The 16,179-nt window shown below is 44.6% G+C and overlaps 2 protein-coding genes across 4 annotated transcripts in view; both read right to left on the reverse strand.

The window, feature by feature from the left end:
• Positions 1–14,928, reverse strand: part of LOC126252504 (partitioning defective 3 homolog) — a gene marked incomplete at its 5' end in the record, with an annotated part of 237,820 nt that extends 222,892 nt beyond the window's left edge. Inside the window, one exon of the mRNA XM_049953400.1 lies at positions 14,770–14,928. Coding sequence (XP_049809357.1) covers positions 14,770–14,928 — 159 coding nt within the window. The remainder of the gene's footprint in view (positions 1–14,769) is intronic.
• Positions 14,929–14,930: 2 nt separating this feature from the next.
• Positions 14,931–16,179, reverse strand: part of LOC126251905 (partitioning defective 3 homolog B-like) — a 313,128-nt gene continuing 311,879 nt past the window's right edge. For all 3 annotated transcript variants that reach the window (XR_007545801.1, XR_007545802.1, XM_049952631.1), the window contains exon 2: positions 14,931–15,128. Coding sequence is in view for 1 of the 3 variants with exons in the window: in XM_049952631.1 (XP_049808588.1) it covers positions 14,982–15,128 (147 nt within the window). In the remaining 2 variants the exon portion in view is untranslated. The remainder of the gene's footprint in view (positions 15,129–16,179) is intronic.

Below are 16,179 nucleotides of genomic sequence, written 5' to 3' on the forward strand. Positions count from 1 at the left end.
TGTCCGGAAACCAATATCAGTTGAGATATGGGATGTTGAAGATCTGTAGTTCACAGCCTGCAGTTTGTTAACAAACGAGGTACGATTCACAAGAGATGACATTGTAAATTACCACAATACGCATGTCTGGTCATATGCAAAGCCTCGAGCAATCACGGAGCTCAGGCGTCAGGATCGCTCCAGTATCACTGTATGGACAGGAATTATCGGTGACCGATTTATACGAACATACACTTTAGCAAACAGATTAAAAGGCGCTGTGTACCACCTGTTTCTGGGCTACCCTTAGAGAAAGACGACTGGTCTGCGTACCATGGAACGTCACCCCATTTTTCTACTAATCGTTTCATTCTTAATACAGCTGTCTATGTGTAACAGTCATAGGATGAAACACGCTTGTCAATACCTTTATCAGTCATGAAGCTAATCATGTTCACGACCGACGTCGATAGTCATTAATAAAAATGAAGCAGTGCAACTGCTGTTTTTAACCTTATAGTAATTTGTTATACCGACCGGTTTGGGAGATAAAAAATTTCACTTTGTTTTCGATACACATTTCGCGCCCATTCAGACGTCCGCCTTGACAGCTGCGGGGTCAGTGTGGTTGAATGCGAACCGAAGGGGGCACGGCTTCGATTCCCACGCGGGTTGGAGATTTTCTCTGCCCGGGGACTGGGGTTGTATCATCGTCGTTTCATCATGAGTGACGCGGAAATCGCTTAAATAACGTCACATAAAGACTAGATGGGTGAGGTGGGGGGGGGGGGCAGAGAGAGAGAGAGAGAGAGAGAGAGATATGGTATCTTGTAATGCTTAATTACATAAGCCATTTACGATTAACTTAATTCTGTTATGTTACACAAATACACGCTGTTAATTTTACACGGTGTTGTTTTCCGGAAATAATGATTTCTTATACATCACTTCCGCTTCTGACAAAATAATAGTACAGGTCCAGACACAGACTTCCGTTGAGATATACCCACCTCTGTTGCAATCCTAGTTTGACACACAGATAGTGGAAGATACATGTACTTTATTCATAAGCTCATCAATCGAATTTCGGAATATTGCTTACATGCGCTGTATATACCTACTTTCTTAAACTAGGTTACATATGCCTCTAAAAGATGGTACATGTATTTAGGTTGCTTTATCATAAAGATGTTTCAGTCTTTATTTGCTCTTTTGACAGATCCCACTTCGCCCTCAAACTCTTCCTATTTTGCACTATTCTTTTCCTCACGATGCTTATTCCCAAAACCTCCCGTCAGATGTTGTATATTCTAATTTTGTGTACCCTGTCAGTTATCAGCAATTACATTATCTTTTATCACCTAGCTTACTACACCTTGAACAACACAATGCCACAGTCACACCGCCTTCACCACTCGTTGGTCAGTACTTTCAGATTTTCAAATGGAACTATGCGATCTGCACCCAACGAGTGTTACAGCCGACAAGCAGAAGAACCGTGTCAGTAATAGTCGAGCCGTTCACCGTCAAGTCGCGGGTCGCTGGTTCGAGGTCCGCCCCCGCAATTCCTCCGGCGTCGTGGCGTAGCGTGGCATTGTGCGCCGTTACCTAACGGATACAAGGCGCGCCGTGTCGCCGCGGGCCAACACACACACACACACACACACACACACACACACACACACACACACACACACACACACACACACGTGCTGTATGCATAGCGAACGAGGTTCGGTTCGCTGCTCGCCGGCAACAGACCACTAACCGTTCGCCTCTTGGCGTGTTTCCAAATACTACTTGGAATTGTACGGACGTTAAAAACATCTTTTATACAAGTGGTGATCTGCCTTACAACATATCTAATCATGAATTGGAAAATTGCTCAGGTCGCAGCAGTGTTTAAGAAGGGTAGTAGGAGTAATCCATCTAACTACAGACCTATATCATTGACGTCGGTTTGCAGTAGGGTTTTGGAGCATATACTGTATTCAAACATTATGAATCACCTCGAAGGGAACCATCTATTGATACGTAATCAGCATGGTTTCAGAATACATCGTTCTTGTGCAACGCAGCTAGCTCTTTATTCGCACCAAGTAATGGCCGCTATCGACAGGGGATCTCAAGTTGATTCCGTATTTCTAGATTTCCGGAAAGCTTTTGACACCGTTCCTCACAAGCGACTTATAATCAAGCTGCGGGCCTACGAGGTTTCGACTCAGTTGTGCGACTGCATTCGTGATTTCCTGTCAGGATGGTCGCAGTTCGTAGTAATAGACGGCAAATCATCGAGTAAAACTGAAGTGATATCAGGTGTTCCCCAGCGAAGCGTCCTGGGACCTCTGCTGTTCCTGATCTATATAAATGACCTGGGTGACAATCTGAGCAGTTCTCTTAGGTTGTTCGCAGATGATACTGTAATTTACCGTCTAGTAAGGTCATCCGAAGACCAGTATCAGTTGCAAAGCGATTTAGAAAAGATTGCTGTATGGTGTGGCAGGTGGCAGTTGACGCTAAATAACGAAAAGTGTGAGGTGATCCACATGAGTTCCAAAAGAAATCCGTTGGAATTCGATTACTCGATAAATAGTACAATTCTCAAGGCTGTCAATTCAACTAAGTACCTGGGTGTTAAAATTACGAACAACTTCAGTTTGAAAGTCCACTTAAATAATATTGTGGGGAAGGCGAGCCAAAGGTTGCGTTTCATTGGCAGGACACTTAGAAGATGCAACAAGTCCACTAAAGAGACAGCTTACACTACACTCGTTCGTCCTCTGTTAGAATATTGCTGCGCGGTGTGGGATCCTTACCAGGTGGGATTGACGGAGGACATCGAAAGGGTGCAAATAAGGGTAGCTCGTTTTGTATTATCACGTAATAGGGGAGAGAGTGTGGCAGATATGATACGCGAGTTGGGATGGAAGTCATTAAAGCAAAGACGTTTTTCGTCGCGGCGAGATCGATTTACGAAATTTCAGTCACCAACTTTCTCTTCCGAATGCGAAAATATTTTGTTGAGCCCAACCTACATAGGGAGGAATGATCATCAAAATAAAATAAGAGAAAGCAGAGCTCGAACAGAAAGGTTTAAGTGTTCGTTTTTCCTGCGCGCTTTTCGGGAGTGGAATGGTAGAGGGATAGTATGATTGTGGTTCGATGAACCCTCTGCCAAGCACTTAAATGTGAATTGCAGAGTAATCATGTAGATGTAGATGTAGATGATGGTCGCCTCCGTGTTTGGCGACATCGCGGTTAACGCACATGGGAAACCTGTTTTCGTCATCGCCAAACTGGCATTATCACCCGGCGTGATGCTATGGGGTGCCATTGGTTACACGTCTCGGTCACCTCTTGTTCGCATTGACGGCACTTTGATCAGTGGACGTTACATTTCAGATGTGTTACGACCCGTGGCTCTACCCTTCATTCGATCCGTGCTAAACCCTACATTTCAACAGGATAATGCACGACCGCATGTTGCACGTCCTGTACGGGCCTTTCTGGATACAGAAAATGTTCGACTGCTGTCCTGGCCAGCACATTCTCCAGATGTCTCACCAATTGAAAACGTGTGGTCAATGGTGGCCGAGCAACTAGCTCGTCACAATACGCGAGTCACTACTCTTGATGAACTGTGGTATCGTGTTGAAGCTGCCTGGGCAGCTGTACCTGCACACGCCATCCAAGCTCTCTTTGACTCAATGCCTAGGCGTATCAAGGCCGTTATTACCGCCATAGGTGGTTGTTTTGGGTACTGATTTCTCAGGATCTATGCACCCAAATTGCGTGAAAATGTAATCACATGTCAGTTCTAGTATAATATATTTGCCCAATGAATACCCGTTTATCATCTGCATTTCTTCTTGGTGTACCAATTTTAATGGCTAGTAGTCTAAATAAAAAGCATTTTATTAAATATTCTGTATCTACATATAGAAACTTAAGTTCCATCCTCGTATCGTTTTGTACATGAGGGTTAGTCTGAGAAACTATTGCAGAGATTTCGGTTCGGTCTTGGAATTCTCGGCATCGATATCTTCCCACTATCAGATAAAAATGGTTGAAATTCTAGGTTCCCAGGATGGATGAACTATATGTACAGGGTGAATCACCTAAAACTTCCACCGCAAGTATAGCGGAAATGGCGAGTGCTACTGATGTGCGGTTTTCACACAATGGACCAGTGGTGTTTGTTGTAGGAATCTAGTGCGAGTCGTTTGCGAGGTATCGTATTTTGAAAAGTTCCCACACAGCCACTTGTATAATATCTGTGGTAGCAAAGACGAAAGAACAACACAAGTGAATACACTAGTCTTGAAGATTCTGAACAGCAACGAGACAACTGACCATCACAGTTTGTGTCCAAAATGATCACCGACAGCAGCAATACACGCTTCCAGTCTGCTATGGAGGACCGCTGCACAAGCAGAGATGTCCGAGAAGGCCGCAGTAATATTTCTTTGCATATCGTCGGGTGTCGTTGGTATGTCCTTGTAGACAGCGTCTTTTAGCTTTCACCTCAGAAAAAAGTCTGCCGGAGTGATATCCGGGGAACGGTGCGGCCAAGATACGGGTCCTCTGCCTCCAATCGAACGATTTGGAAACAATTCGTGAAGACTTGTTGTAGTACTTTGTGCGCTATGGGCTGAACGGCTATCGTGATGATACCACAAGTTCCTCCTAGTCTATAGAGGAACGTTATTTAGCATCGCTGGAAGATAGTCTGTTAACAGGCTGCGGTACTTGTGCGCGTCCAGTGTTCCTTCTATGGGCCTTCGAGCTGATGTTTCACTATCCCACATCTCACATTTACACTCCATGGACGCTGACGTTCCCCCTGACGAATCCAATGGGGACTGTCAACAGACCAGTATTGCATGATTCGTCTGATTACCTGGTCACGATAGGTAAATATAGTTTCTCACTAAACAAGATACATGGTATATCTGTAAAGCCCATGTACAAAAGTTAACACGATTCCAATTGTCGTTTCTATATTTCTAAAAGAAGGTTGTATACCTGGAAGAATCCTGGAGATACTAAAAGGTATCAGATAGATTATATAATGGTAAGACAGAGATTTAGGAACCAGGTTTTAAATTGTAAGACATTTCCAGGGGCAGATGTGGATTCTTACCACAATCTATTGGTTATGAACTGCAGATTGAAACTGAAGAAACTGCAAAAAGGTGGCAATTTAAGGAGTTGGGACCTGGATAAACTGAAAGAACCAGGGGTTGTAGGAAGTTTCAGGGAGAGCATAAGGGAACAATTGACAGGAATGGGGGAAAGAAATACAGTAGAAGAAGAATGGGTAGCTCTGAGGGATGAAGTAGTGAAGGCAGCAGACGATCAAGTACATAAAAAGACGAGGGCTAATAGAAATCCTTCGGTAACAGAAGAAATATTGAATTTAATTGATGAAAGGAGAAAATATAAAAATGCAGCAAATGAAGCAAAAAGGTGGCAATTTAAGGAGTTGGGACCTGGATAAACTGAAAGAACCAGGGGTAGTAGGAAGTTTCAGGGAGAGCATAAGGGAACAATTGACAGGAATGGGGGAAAGAAATACAGTAGAAGAAGAATGGGTAGCTCTGAGGGATGAAGTAGTGAAGGCAGCAGACGATCAAGTACGTAAAAAGACGAGGGCTAATAGAAATCCTTCGGTAACAGAAGAAACATTGAATTTAATTGATGAAAGGAGAAAATATAAAAATGCAGCAAATGAAGCAGGCAAAAAGGAATACAAACGTCTCAAAAATGATATCGACAGGAAGTGCAAAATGGCTCAGCAGGGATGGCTAGAGGACAAATGTAATGATGTAGAGGCTTGTCTCACTAGGGGTAAGATATATACTGCCTACAGGAAAATTAAAGAGACCTTTGGAGAGAAGAGAACCACTTGTATGAATATCAAGAGCTCAGATGGAAACCCAGTTCTAAGCAAAGAAGGGAAAGCAGAAAGGTGGAAGGAGTATATAGAGGGTTTATACAAGGGCGATGTACTTGAGGACAATATTATGGAAATGGAAGAGGATGTAGATGAAGACGAAATGGGAGATAAGATACTGAGTGAAGAGTTTGACAGAGCACTGAAAGACCTGAGTCGAAACAAGGCCCCGGGAATAGACAACATTCCATTAGAACTACTGATGGCCTCGGGAGAGCCAGTCATGACAAAACTCTACCATCTGGTGAGCACGATGTATGAGACAGGCGAAATACCCACAGACTTCAAGAAGAATATAATAATTTCAATCCCAAAGAAAGCAGGTGTTGACAGATGTGAAAATTACCAAACTATCAGTTTAATAAGTCACACTTGCAAAATACTAACGCGAATTCTTTACAGACGAATGGAAAAACTGGTAGAAGCCGACCTCGGGGAAGATCAGTTTGGATTCCGTAGAAATGTTGGAACACGTGAGGCAATACTGACCTTACGACTTATCTTAGAAGAAAGATTAAGAAAAGGCAAACCTACGTTTCTAGCATTTGTAGACTTAGAGAAAGCTTTTGACAACATTAACTGGAATACTCTCTTTCAAATTCTGAAGGTGGCAGGGGTAAAATACAAGGAGCGAAAGGCTATTTACAATTTGTACAGAAACCAGATGGCAGATATAAGAGTCGAGGAGCATGAAAGGGAAGCAGTGGTTGGGAAAGGAGTGAGACAGGGTTGTAGCCTCTCCCCGATATTATTCAATCTGTATATTGAGCAAGCAGTAAAGGAAACAAAAGAAAAATTCGGAGTAGGTATTAAAATTCATGGAGAAGAAGTAAAAACTCTGAGGTTCGCCGATGACGTGGTAATTCTGTCAGAGACAGCAAAGGACTTGGAAGAGCAGTTGAACGGAATGGACAGTGTCTTGAAAGGAGGATATAAGATGAGCATCAACAAAAGCAAAACGAGGATAATGGAATGTAGTCAAATTAAGTCGGGTGATGCTGAGGGAATTAGATTAGGGAATGAGACACTTAAAGTAGTAAAGGAGTTTTGCTATTTGGGGAGCAAGATAACTGATGATGGTCGAAGTAGGGAGGATATAAAATGTAGACTGGCAATGGCAAGGAAAGCGTTTCTCAAGAAGAGAAATTTGTTAACATCGAGTACAGATTTAAGTGTCAGGAAGTCGTTTCTGAAAGTATTTGTATGGAGTGTAGCCATGTATGGAAGTGAAACATGGACGATAACTAGTTTGGACAAGAAGAGAATAGAAGCTTTCGAAATGTGGTGCTACAGAAGAATGCTGAAGATAAGGTGGGTAGATCACGTAACTAATGAGGAGGTATTGAATAGGATTGGGGAGAAGAGAAGTTTGTGGCACAACTTGACTAGAAGAAAGGATCGGTTGGTAGGACATGTTTTGAGGCATCAAGGGATCACAAATTTAGCATTGGAGGGCACCGTGGAGGGTAAAAATCGTAGAGGGAGACCAAGAGATGAATACACTAAGCAGATTCAGAAGGATGTAGGTTGCAGTAGGTACTGGGAGATGAAGAAGCTTGCACAGGATAGAGTAGCATGGAGAGCTGCATCAAACCAGTCTCAGGACTGAAGACCACAACAACAACAACATCTGAAAAGAATTCAGCAGAGTTTTGAGTTTAATCGAAAATATCTATGAAAATCTTTTACTTTGTTACAGAGATCAGTAAGGAAATGAAAATACTTTGTGATTAAAAAAACCACTTTAGAAACTATAACATAGTGAAGGCGGTCGTTGGGGAATTTCATGATATGTACAAAAGCTGCACTTTATGTATTATTCAGCAATCTATTTCGGTCTTTATTAGACCACCTTCAGCTTAAATAAAACAAATTAAATTAGTGAATTTATTATAAATGCAATGAAATTCCTCATCCTTGAAGAAATGTATAACATTTGACATAGGTATGAAACGATGTAGCATCGCAGTCATCAGACAAAGCTACAGCGTCAAAGACCTCCTGAAGTCTAAGTTAAGTTCACGGCAGAGAGTACTTCTCACTGTATATGGTGAAGTGTCTTCTTGGTTCGTTCTCTAATGGAATGCGGACAAAATGACTGCCTCTACCTGAGTGTTATGTACAAGGGTTAAGGCCGGAGAATCTGCTCTTGGAAGAAAGTTCTCGAGATGTAAAGGCGTTTTTGAACGTTGGTCAACTCAAAACTTATCAGCATTTCTTTCACACAGCATCGTCAGACAACCAAACCTGTGACTGTTCGTGCTGCCCTTCTTTGTATACGCTTGATGCCTGTTTCTCATCAGACATGATTCGAATCACACAAACGTGAGCAGCAATCCAGTATTGTCTGTACAAGTGTTTTGCAAGCGGTCTCTTACGTTCACAAACTACTGTTAGCTGGTATCCCACTTTCTGAATCGAAGCGTGCCGTTCGATTTACTTACGCAGTCCCACAGTGCAGCAAAACATTTAGTTTTCACTTGTTATCTTTTGGTTTCTACTTCAAAACTGAATCATTTACGGATTTGGTCAGTGAAAACCGACACTCCGTTTCCTGGAACGAAAGAGGAAAAACAGGAATTCGTCGTCCGCCCCCTCCCCCCACCCCCTCCGTTTATCCCAGCTGTACAAAAATGTGGGAAGTTTTAGTTATTAATTTTGTCTACCTACTTTTACTTCGTCTTTTATTATTCCTAATCTTCAATTTTGGCATGTTAATCCTATGATATGGATACGTGTACTACGCGTACATAAGGACTGCTGCAATTTATGCGGATTTGGTGCAGAGAACCCACCATTTGTAGCCGCCCTGCCCTAAAAATAAAATAAAATAAATGAACAGCCCCATATACTACGTGACACCTTCCCGTCTTAAGGTATTTAACATGCAATATATTGCTTTAGTTACACAATTTTGGTTTTTGCTGAACAGGAAAGTACAGTAGTTGTGAAACTATAGAGGATTTCTAATGGCATCCTCTAGCATAATATCCTATTGCTACATGGTTATAAGAGACACAATCACACAACACCAACAATGACGTCTAACCTGAATGGGACATGTGTACAAAGAATTGCATCACATATTTGGGGTCGGTTACAATGCTTTTCGTAAGGTATAACGAGAGAAACAGTTACAGCAGATGAAATGTGTCTTTGGTTGCCTTCAGGCGAACTCACAGACCTAAAGAATTCTTTGATGAACTCCATATATTTATTCTAAGACAATGTTGATTGATTCTAACATACTTTGTTTCTAGAAACTGTATGGGTGTGTTACCGTTCTGTTACTATACGAACTGTTACCTTCTTCAGCTGTCCGCTGAAACAAAGCTTTTTACGACGGTGAGTCAAATGAAAACCTTAAATTTGTTATAACAAATCGAAATTTCGCGCCGTTATCCTGCAAGTTGGTAAGCGTGCTACAAACAGCGTGCAGAATGGCGTGTAGGTGGTGGCATAGTGCAGATGCACACATGCCGTCGCAGTATCAGTAGAAAGATGGCCGCCCCACTTGCGACTTGCACCAGGGAAGAACAGAGTTCGATTATTCGGTTTTTGCGTAGTGAAGGTGTGAAACATATTGAAATTCATCGACGAATGAAGGTTCAGTACGGTGATGTTTGTTTGTCACAGGAGCAAGTCTACGAATGGAGTAGGAAGTTCGCAAATGGTGTGACTTCAGTGGAAGATGCTCCTCGTCCAGGTGAGGCACAACGAGTTGTGACTCCACAGAACATTGAAGCAGTTGAAGCCATAGTGAAGTAAAACCGCCGAGTGACACTGAATGACATTGCAGCATGTTTACAGATTAGTCATGGGTCAGCACACCACATCGTGCGTTATGTGCTCCAGTTTTACAAAATGTCTGCAAGATGGGTGCCGCGGCAGCTGACTCCTGAAGTGAGAGAGCGGCGTATTGATCCTTCTGAAGAACTACTTCGGCGCTTTGAGCGAGAAGGTGATGGCTTCCTTGCAAGAATCATTACTGGGGGCGAAACCTGGGTTCTCTTCCACCAATCGGAAACGAAGAGAGCGAGCAAGGAATGGCGCCGTTCGTCATCACCAAAACCAAAGAAGTCCCGAACAGAACCATCAGCAAGGAAGGTTATGCTGACACTCCTTTGGGACGAAAAAGGCGTCATTTTGGAGCATTACATGCCTAGAGGGATCACTGTCACCAGTGCGTCATACACAGAGCTCCTAAAAAATCATCTGAGGCCTGCAATCAAATCAAAGCGACGTGGATTACTGTTTGCAACATGACAATGCAAGGCCACACACTGCCCGTACAACAGTTGCAACAATCACAGACCTGCATTTTGAGTGTCTTCCTCATCCACCATACTCACCAGACCTTGCCCCCCAAGTGATTTCCGTATGTTTGGGCCACTCAAAGAGGCAATGGGAGGAAAGAAGAGGTGCGCCACGCGGTGCATGAGTGGTTGCGCGGACTACCAAAAGAATTTTTTTCCTAAAGGAACTTATGCACTTTGTAAGCGCTGGAGAACTTGCATTGAGCGTGGGGGAGATTAGGTTGGAAAGTGATACAGCTTTGTACCACTTCTGCACAATAAATAATATTTAAGGTTTTCATTTCACGCACCCTCGTATTAAATGCACTGTTCAGCTACTTCTACACGGTGATACGAATGGGAAAACCGGCAGATTTCGGCTGCACACTTAGCACTTGCCTGCCATTATTGAGGAAAGTTCCATTGTGGACATTAACAATAGTTAATTAATCGATTTATCCTGGTTCATCAGCTATCAAATACCAGTTGAAGTACTTCGTCCCATAAAAATAAGGGGACAAAGTTCACGGGGAGGAATCGTCCGTGCTGACGTCTGCGTGATCCTGCGGATTAGCGTAACAACGCGGTGGCCATGAAAAGAAGCGTATCAGTGCACCCGAGTCAACCTCCTACACTTCTTTACTTTATAAAATGCTTACATAAGAAACTTCCTGGCAGATTAAAACTGTGTGCCCGACCGAGACTCGAACTCGGGACCTTTGCCTTTCGCGGGCAAGTGCTCTACCAACTGAGCTACCGAAGCACGACTCACGCCCCGTCCTCACAGCTTTACTTCTGCCAGTATCTCGTCTCCTACGTTCCAAACTTTACAGAAGCTCTCCTGCGAACCATGCAGTACTAGCACTCCTGAAAGAAAGGATACTGCGGAGACATGGCTTAGCCACAGCCTGGAGGATGTTTCCAGAATGAGATTTTCACTCTGCAGCGGAGTGTGCGCTGATATGAAACTTCCCGAGTTCGAGTCTCGGTCGGGCACACAGTTTTAATCTGCCAGGAAGTTTCATATCAGCGCACACTCCGCTGCAGAGTGAAAATCTCATTCTGCTTACATAAGAGCTGCCAGCCTCGATTTTCCTACGAGACAAGCCTAAATAAACTCCTGTACGATTAGCGTCAGAGAAATAGCACTGAAAGAAATTCCAAGAATGGAGCACTGGACCCAACAGTAAACACACGCAGTACATACTTGTTTAAAAAAGCACTGTTGAAGGTGCAAACAGTGTCCATAATAGGAGATCCTGCAGTGTTCAGGGCCTGCAAATGCTGTTTTATTGCGGCACATGTGAGAAGATATACATTAAATGTATTCGTAGTTGCGAATAACAACAACCATCAGCTTTAGAATGGAATGACGACAGTAAAAATTTGTACCTGACCGGGACTCGAACCCGGATTTCCCGCTTATCGCGAGCAGTCGCCTTACCTTTTGGCTATCCGTGCACGACTCACGGCCAGACCCAAACCTCCATATGTCGTGAAGTATGCGTGTACGATCTTCACTCGTACATCCATTACGTATATTCCCGTACAGGTCAGACGTTGTACTTTAAAGTCGCTTGCCCGGTATCGGCAGAGAAATACAACAGTGCCTGTGTTATTCTGATTACGATGTATGCATGTCCAAAGGAACTTTGCATCGTAATCAAAACACGAACACTGCACTATCGAACGTGAAGAAAGGGCTACACAAAATCGTCAGTGAGGGCCCTTCGAAAATAAAAGTGAGCTTTTAGTAGTTAAACACTTATTTAGTCACAGAGATGAACGTTATCCATTAAGAACATACTAATAATCGACTAACGGAAGACAAAAGAGAGAAAATAATAATCTTTTAAGAGAATACAACAAACATCTGGAACGTTCTTCGAGGCACTATACTCTTAATAGGTACAGTTCATCGCAAACTGAAAACGATCCCAACTAAGGAGAGTTCACTTGCTAGTGAATTCAGCAAAGAGATTTCCAGAACACAGCGCTGCTGTCAAGAAGAAAATGTCTCCCATCTAGGAAAAGTTTTTTTCGGGCCGCCCAAAACATTCAGCGAACCCAGTCGCCAACAGTTGGGAAAATACACTCTAAGAAAGAAGGAAAAAAAAGACGGACCTCGAAGGAATTATCTGAATGGGACGGAAATCCGTAGATACGATGTACATGCCGGCCAAAATAAATTATTACCATTCCAGAAAAATTGGATGATTTATTCAAGTGAAACAGCTTCACAAATTGGAGAAATAAACGGTGCGTTAGTCTACTTCCAGCTCTTGTGCAAGGAGTTATTCGGCTCCGCACTGAATGATAGACGTTGTTGGATGTCGTCGTGAGGAAAATCCTAATTCTGTTCAATTGGCGCGTTAGAGCGCCAAAATCCAGAGATAACTGGATTGCCGTGCCCACGCTGCCCCAAACGTTCTCAATTGAGGAGGGATTCGGCGACCTTGCTGGCCACGATAGAGTTTGGCAAGTACAAGCAAGCAGTAGAAATTCTCGTCGTGTGCAAGCGGGCATTGTATTGCTGAGATGTAAGCCCAGGATGGCACCCCAGACCATCAATACGGCCGGTGACAGTCATGCTGGTATCCCACCGCTACACGGAAAGCCTCGACACACGTCGTCGCGGGTCATCGGTGCTGTATTCGAAGCGCGAGTCGTCACTGCAGACAATTCTTCTCCAGTCAGTGAAATTCCAGGCACAAGACGTGCCTAGAAACGCAACGGACAGCGGTGAGGTATCAATCTGACTGTCGGCAGCCACACTGCCCAACAACCAGGAGCGATGGTTTGTGGTGTCATTTCAGTTCGTCGCATGAATCCCTTGGTAGTCTCCCGCGCCACCGTAACAACACAGCGGTACGTCGATGATGTTCTACGTCCCATTTGGTTGCCCTTTATGGCAAGCCATCCTGGTCTTATTTCAGTAAGATAATGCCCGCCCTCACACTTTAAGAGTTTCTACTGCTTATCTTTGTGCTTGCCAAGCCCCTTTCTTTGTCAGAGCGTAAGTAGAGACAAAAAGGACTCTTTTACAGCTGAAGTCTCCTCCATTTGCGTTCAATTATTTACAAAGAAGACTGTTTTAGTATCTCAAATGTCTCTATAAACTTTTGATGTTAACTTCGTAGAAGACTCATCCTGTATACGAGGTGCTATCCAAAAGTTGCGGGAAGGTGCTGCCATCTGTTGAAAACCTTACCATTGGACTAATGGTCACCATCACCTTCGAAGTAGTTCCTATCCGCACGTACACACCGGTCCCAGCGCTTCTGCCAGTGGTCAAACGTTTTCTGGAAGTCCTGTTCTTTGAGGGTGTTTATCACCACCAGCGATGCTTCTTGAATCCTCTCTAGAGTGTCGAACCGACAGCGTTTAAACCTGAGTTTCAGTTTTAGGAATAGCGCGAAGTATCAAGGTGCCAAATCTGTCCAGTATGGTGGGTGGGGTACAACCGCCATGTTTTTTTGCCAAAAAGTTCCTGGTGAGCAAGGATGTGTGACAGGGCGCGTTGTCGTGATGAAGCAGCCATTTCCCTTGACGCCAAAGTTCGGGCCGTCGTCGCCGTTCGTTTTCACGGAGCCGTCGCAAAACGTCACATTAGTACGCGGAATTCACTGTTTGGTTTTCGGGTCTTGCATAGCCCGGGCTCTTCCACTGGGACGGTTGTTGCTTTGTCTCTGGGTCATAACCGTAAATCCAGCTCTCGTCGCCGGTGATAACCCTTGACAAGAAGGTTGGATCATCAGATGCGATCTGACGAAGGTCCGTGTACACTTCAACACACTGTGCCTACTGATCGGCAGTCAAAATCCTTGGCTCAAGTTTTGCGGCGACAAAATGCATGCCAAATTCATCAGTCAACATTCGTTGACATGTCTCATAACCAATACCCAGTTCATCCGCAAGGTCTTGAATGGTTCGACGTCGATCCGTACGAACCAACTGTTGAAGTTTGGCAACAATGTCTGGAGTTGTGCGGATAACGGGCCTTCCAGTGAGCATCATCTTCGACGTCTGTACGTCCGGTCCTGAACCGAGCATGCCACTCAAACACAAGCGTACGGCTAATGCTCTGTCCCCGAACACTTGTTGAATCATTGCAAGGGTATCCGTAGCACTTTTCCCGAGATTCGCACAGAATTCGATACACACGCGCTGTTCTGTTCGCTGATCCATCGTAAAATCGCCACACACCAAACACAGAGTATTACGGAAAACGCTGTGGACACGCAACACGTCCTCCCAGCTGAATGCCACTCCGTACACTGACTCATCAGATATGCAGGATTCGCCACCTAGCGCTGCAAAGATCCACTACTACTTTCCAGATGGCAGCACCAGTCCTGAAAATTTTGGATTCCACCCCACGTACAAACCCTTGGGGAACACCTACTGTAGTACCCCTCAAAGATACTTTCACAGCTAACTAGACTGACAAATATGGTGTTTGCCTGTAGGGATAACATTAGGATATGGTGAATATGGAGTGAATGGTGATCTGCAGTCACGGGGAGATTTGTCACTCACCGTGGAGTTTGCCGGCGCGCTGATGGTGGCGGTGAGCTGCTGCCGGTGGGAGAGGCCGCGGTGGCGCTTGTGCACCTTGTACGTCTGCCGCCAGCCGAACAGCTGCTGCAGCTTGTCCGCCACGTCCGAGCAGCGCGGGCCGCCCCCGCTGCCGCCCCCGCTGCTGCCTCCGCCGCCATCGGCATCGCTGTCCGCCCCGCGGCTGTCCAGCATCATGGTCGGCACGCACTCCTCACATGTTCACCACACACTGCCTCGGCATCCACCCCACTCCCTGCTTTCCCATAATTCGCAGAAACACTGTTCGTTCGCACTATCACGAGGGATTCGAACCACGTTGCGGGTGTTATCTTGCGTATCTAATAAACACGTTAAAAACACGCTGTTTTTAATATCGCTGCTATGAGGAACAACTGAGTAAGCACATTTCTCTTTCTTTAATTAACAGCGTTAACCTTATACCAAAACACAGGTATACATCTCTTCGTAAACAAATTTCACCACAGGTGAGGCACCATCAGTGGGCGCTTGTTTACTTCCTCTATCTACACTACTGGCCATTAAAATTTTACACCGAGAAGAAATGCAGATGATAAACGGATATTCATTGGACAAACATATTATACAAGAACTGACATGTGATTACATTTTCACAGAACTTGGATGCATAGAAATCAGTACACAGAACAACCACCTCTGGCCGTGATAACGGCCTTGATACGCCTGGGCATTGAGTCAAACAGACCTTGGATGGCGTGTACAGGTACAGCTGCCCATGCAGCTTCAACACGATACCACAGTTCATCAAGAGTATAGTGACTGGCGTATTGTGACGAGCCAGTTGCTCGGCCATCATTGACCAGACGTTTTCAATTGGTGAAAGATCTGGAGAATGTGCTGGCCAGGGCAGCAGTCGAACATTTTCTGTATCCAGAAAGGCCCGTACAGGACCTGCAACATGTGGTCGTGCATTATCCTGATGAAATGTAGGGTTTCGCAGGGATCGTATGAAGGGTAGAACCACGGGTCGTAACACATCTGAAATGTAACGTCCACTGTTCAAAGTGCCGTCAGTGTGAACAAGAGGCCGGCCGAAGTGGCCGTGCGGTTAAAGGCGCTGCAGTCTGGAACCGCAAGACCGCTACGGTCGCAGGTTCGATTCCTGCCTCGGGCATGGATGTTTGTGATGTCCTTAGGTTGGTTAGGTTTAACTAGTTCTAAGTTCTAGGGGACTAATGACCTCAGCAGTTGAGTCCCATAGTGCTCAGAGCCATTTGAACCATTTTTTTGAACAAGAGGTAACCGAGACGTGTAACCAATGGCACCCCATACCATCACGCCGGGTGATACGCCAGTATGGCGATCACGAATACACGCTTCCAATGTGCGTTCACCGCGATGTCGCCAAAC

Source organism: Schistocerca nitens, chromosome 4 (genome assembly GCF_023898315.1).
Source record: "Schistocerca nitens isolate TAMUIC-IGC-003100 chromosome 4, iqSchNite1.1, whole genome shotgun sequence".
In the NCBI taxonomy this organism is placed as follows: domain Eukaryota; kingdom Metazoa; phylum Arthropoda; class Insecta; order Orthoptera; family Acrididae; genus Schistocerca; species Schistocerca nitens.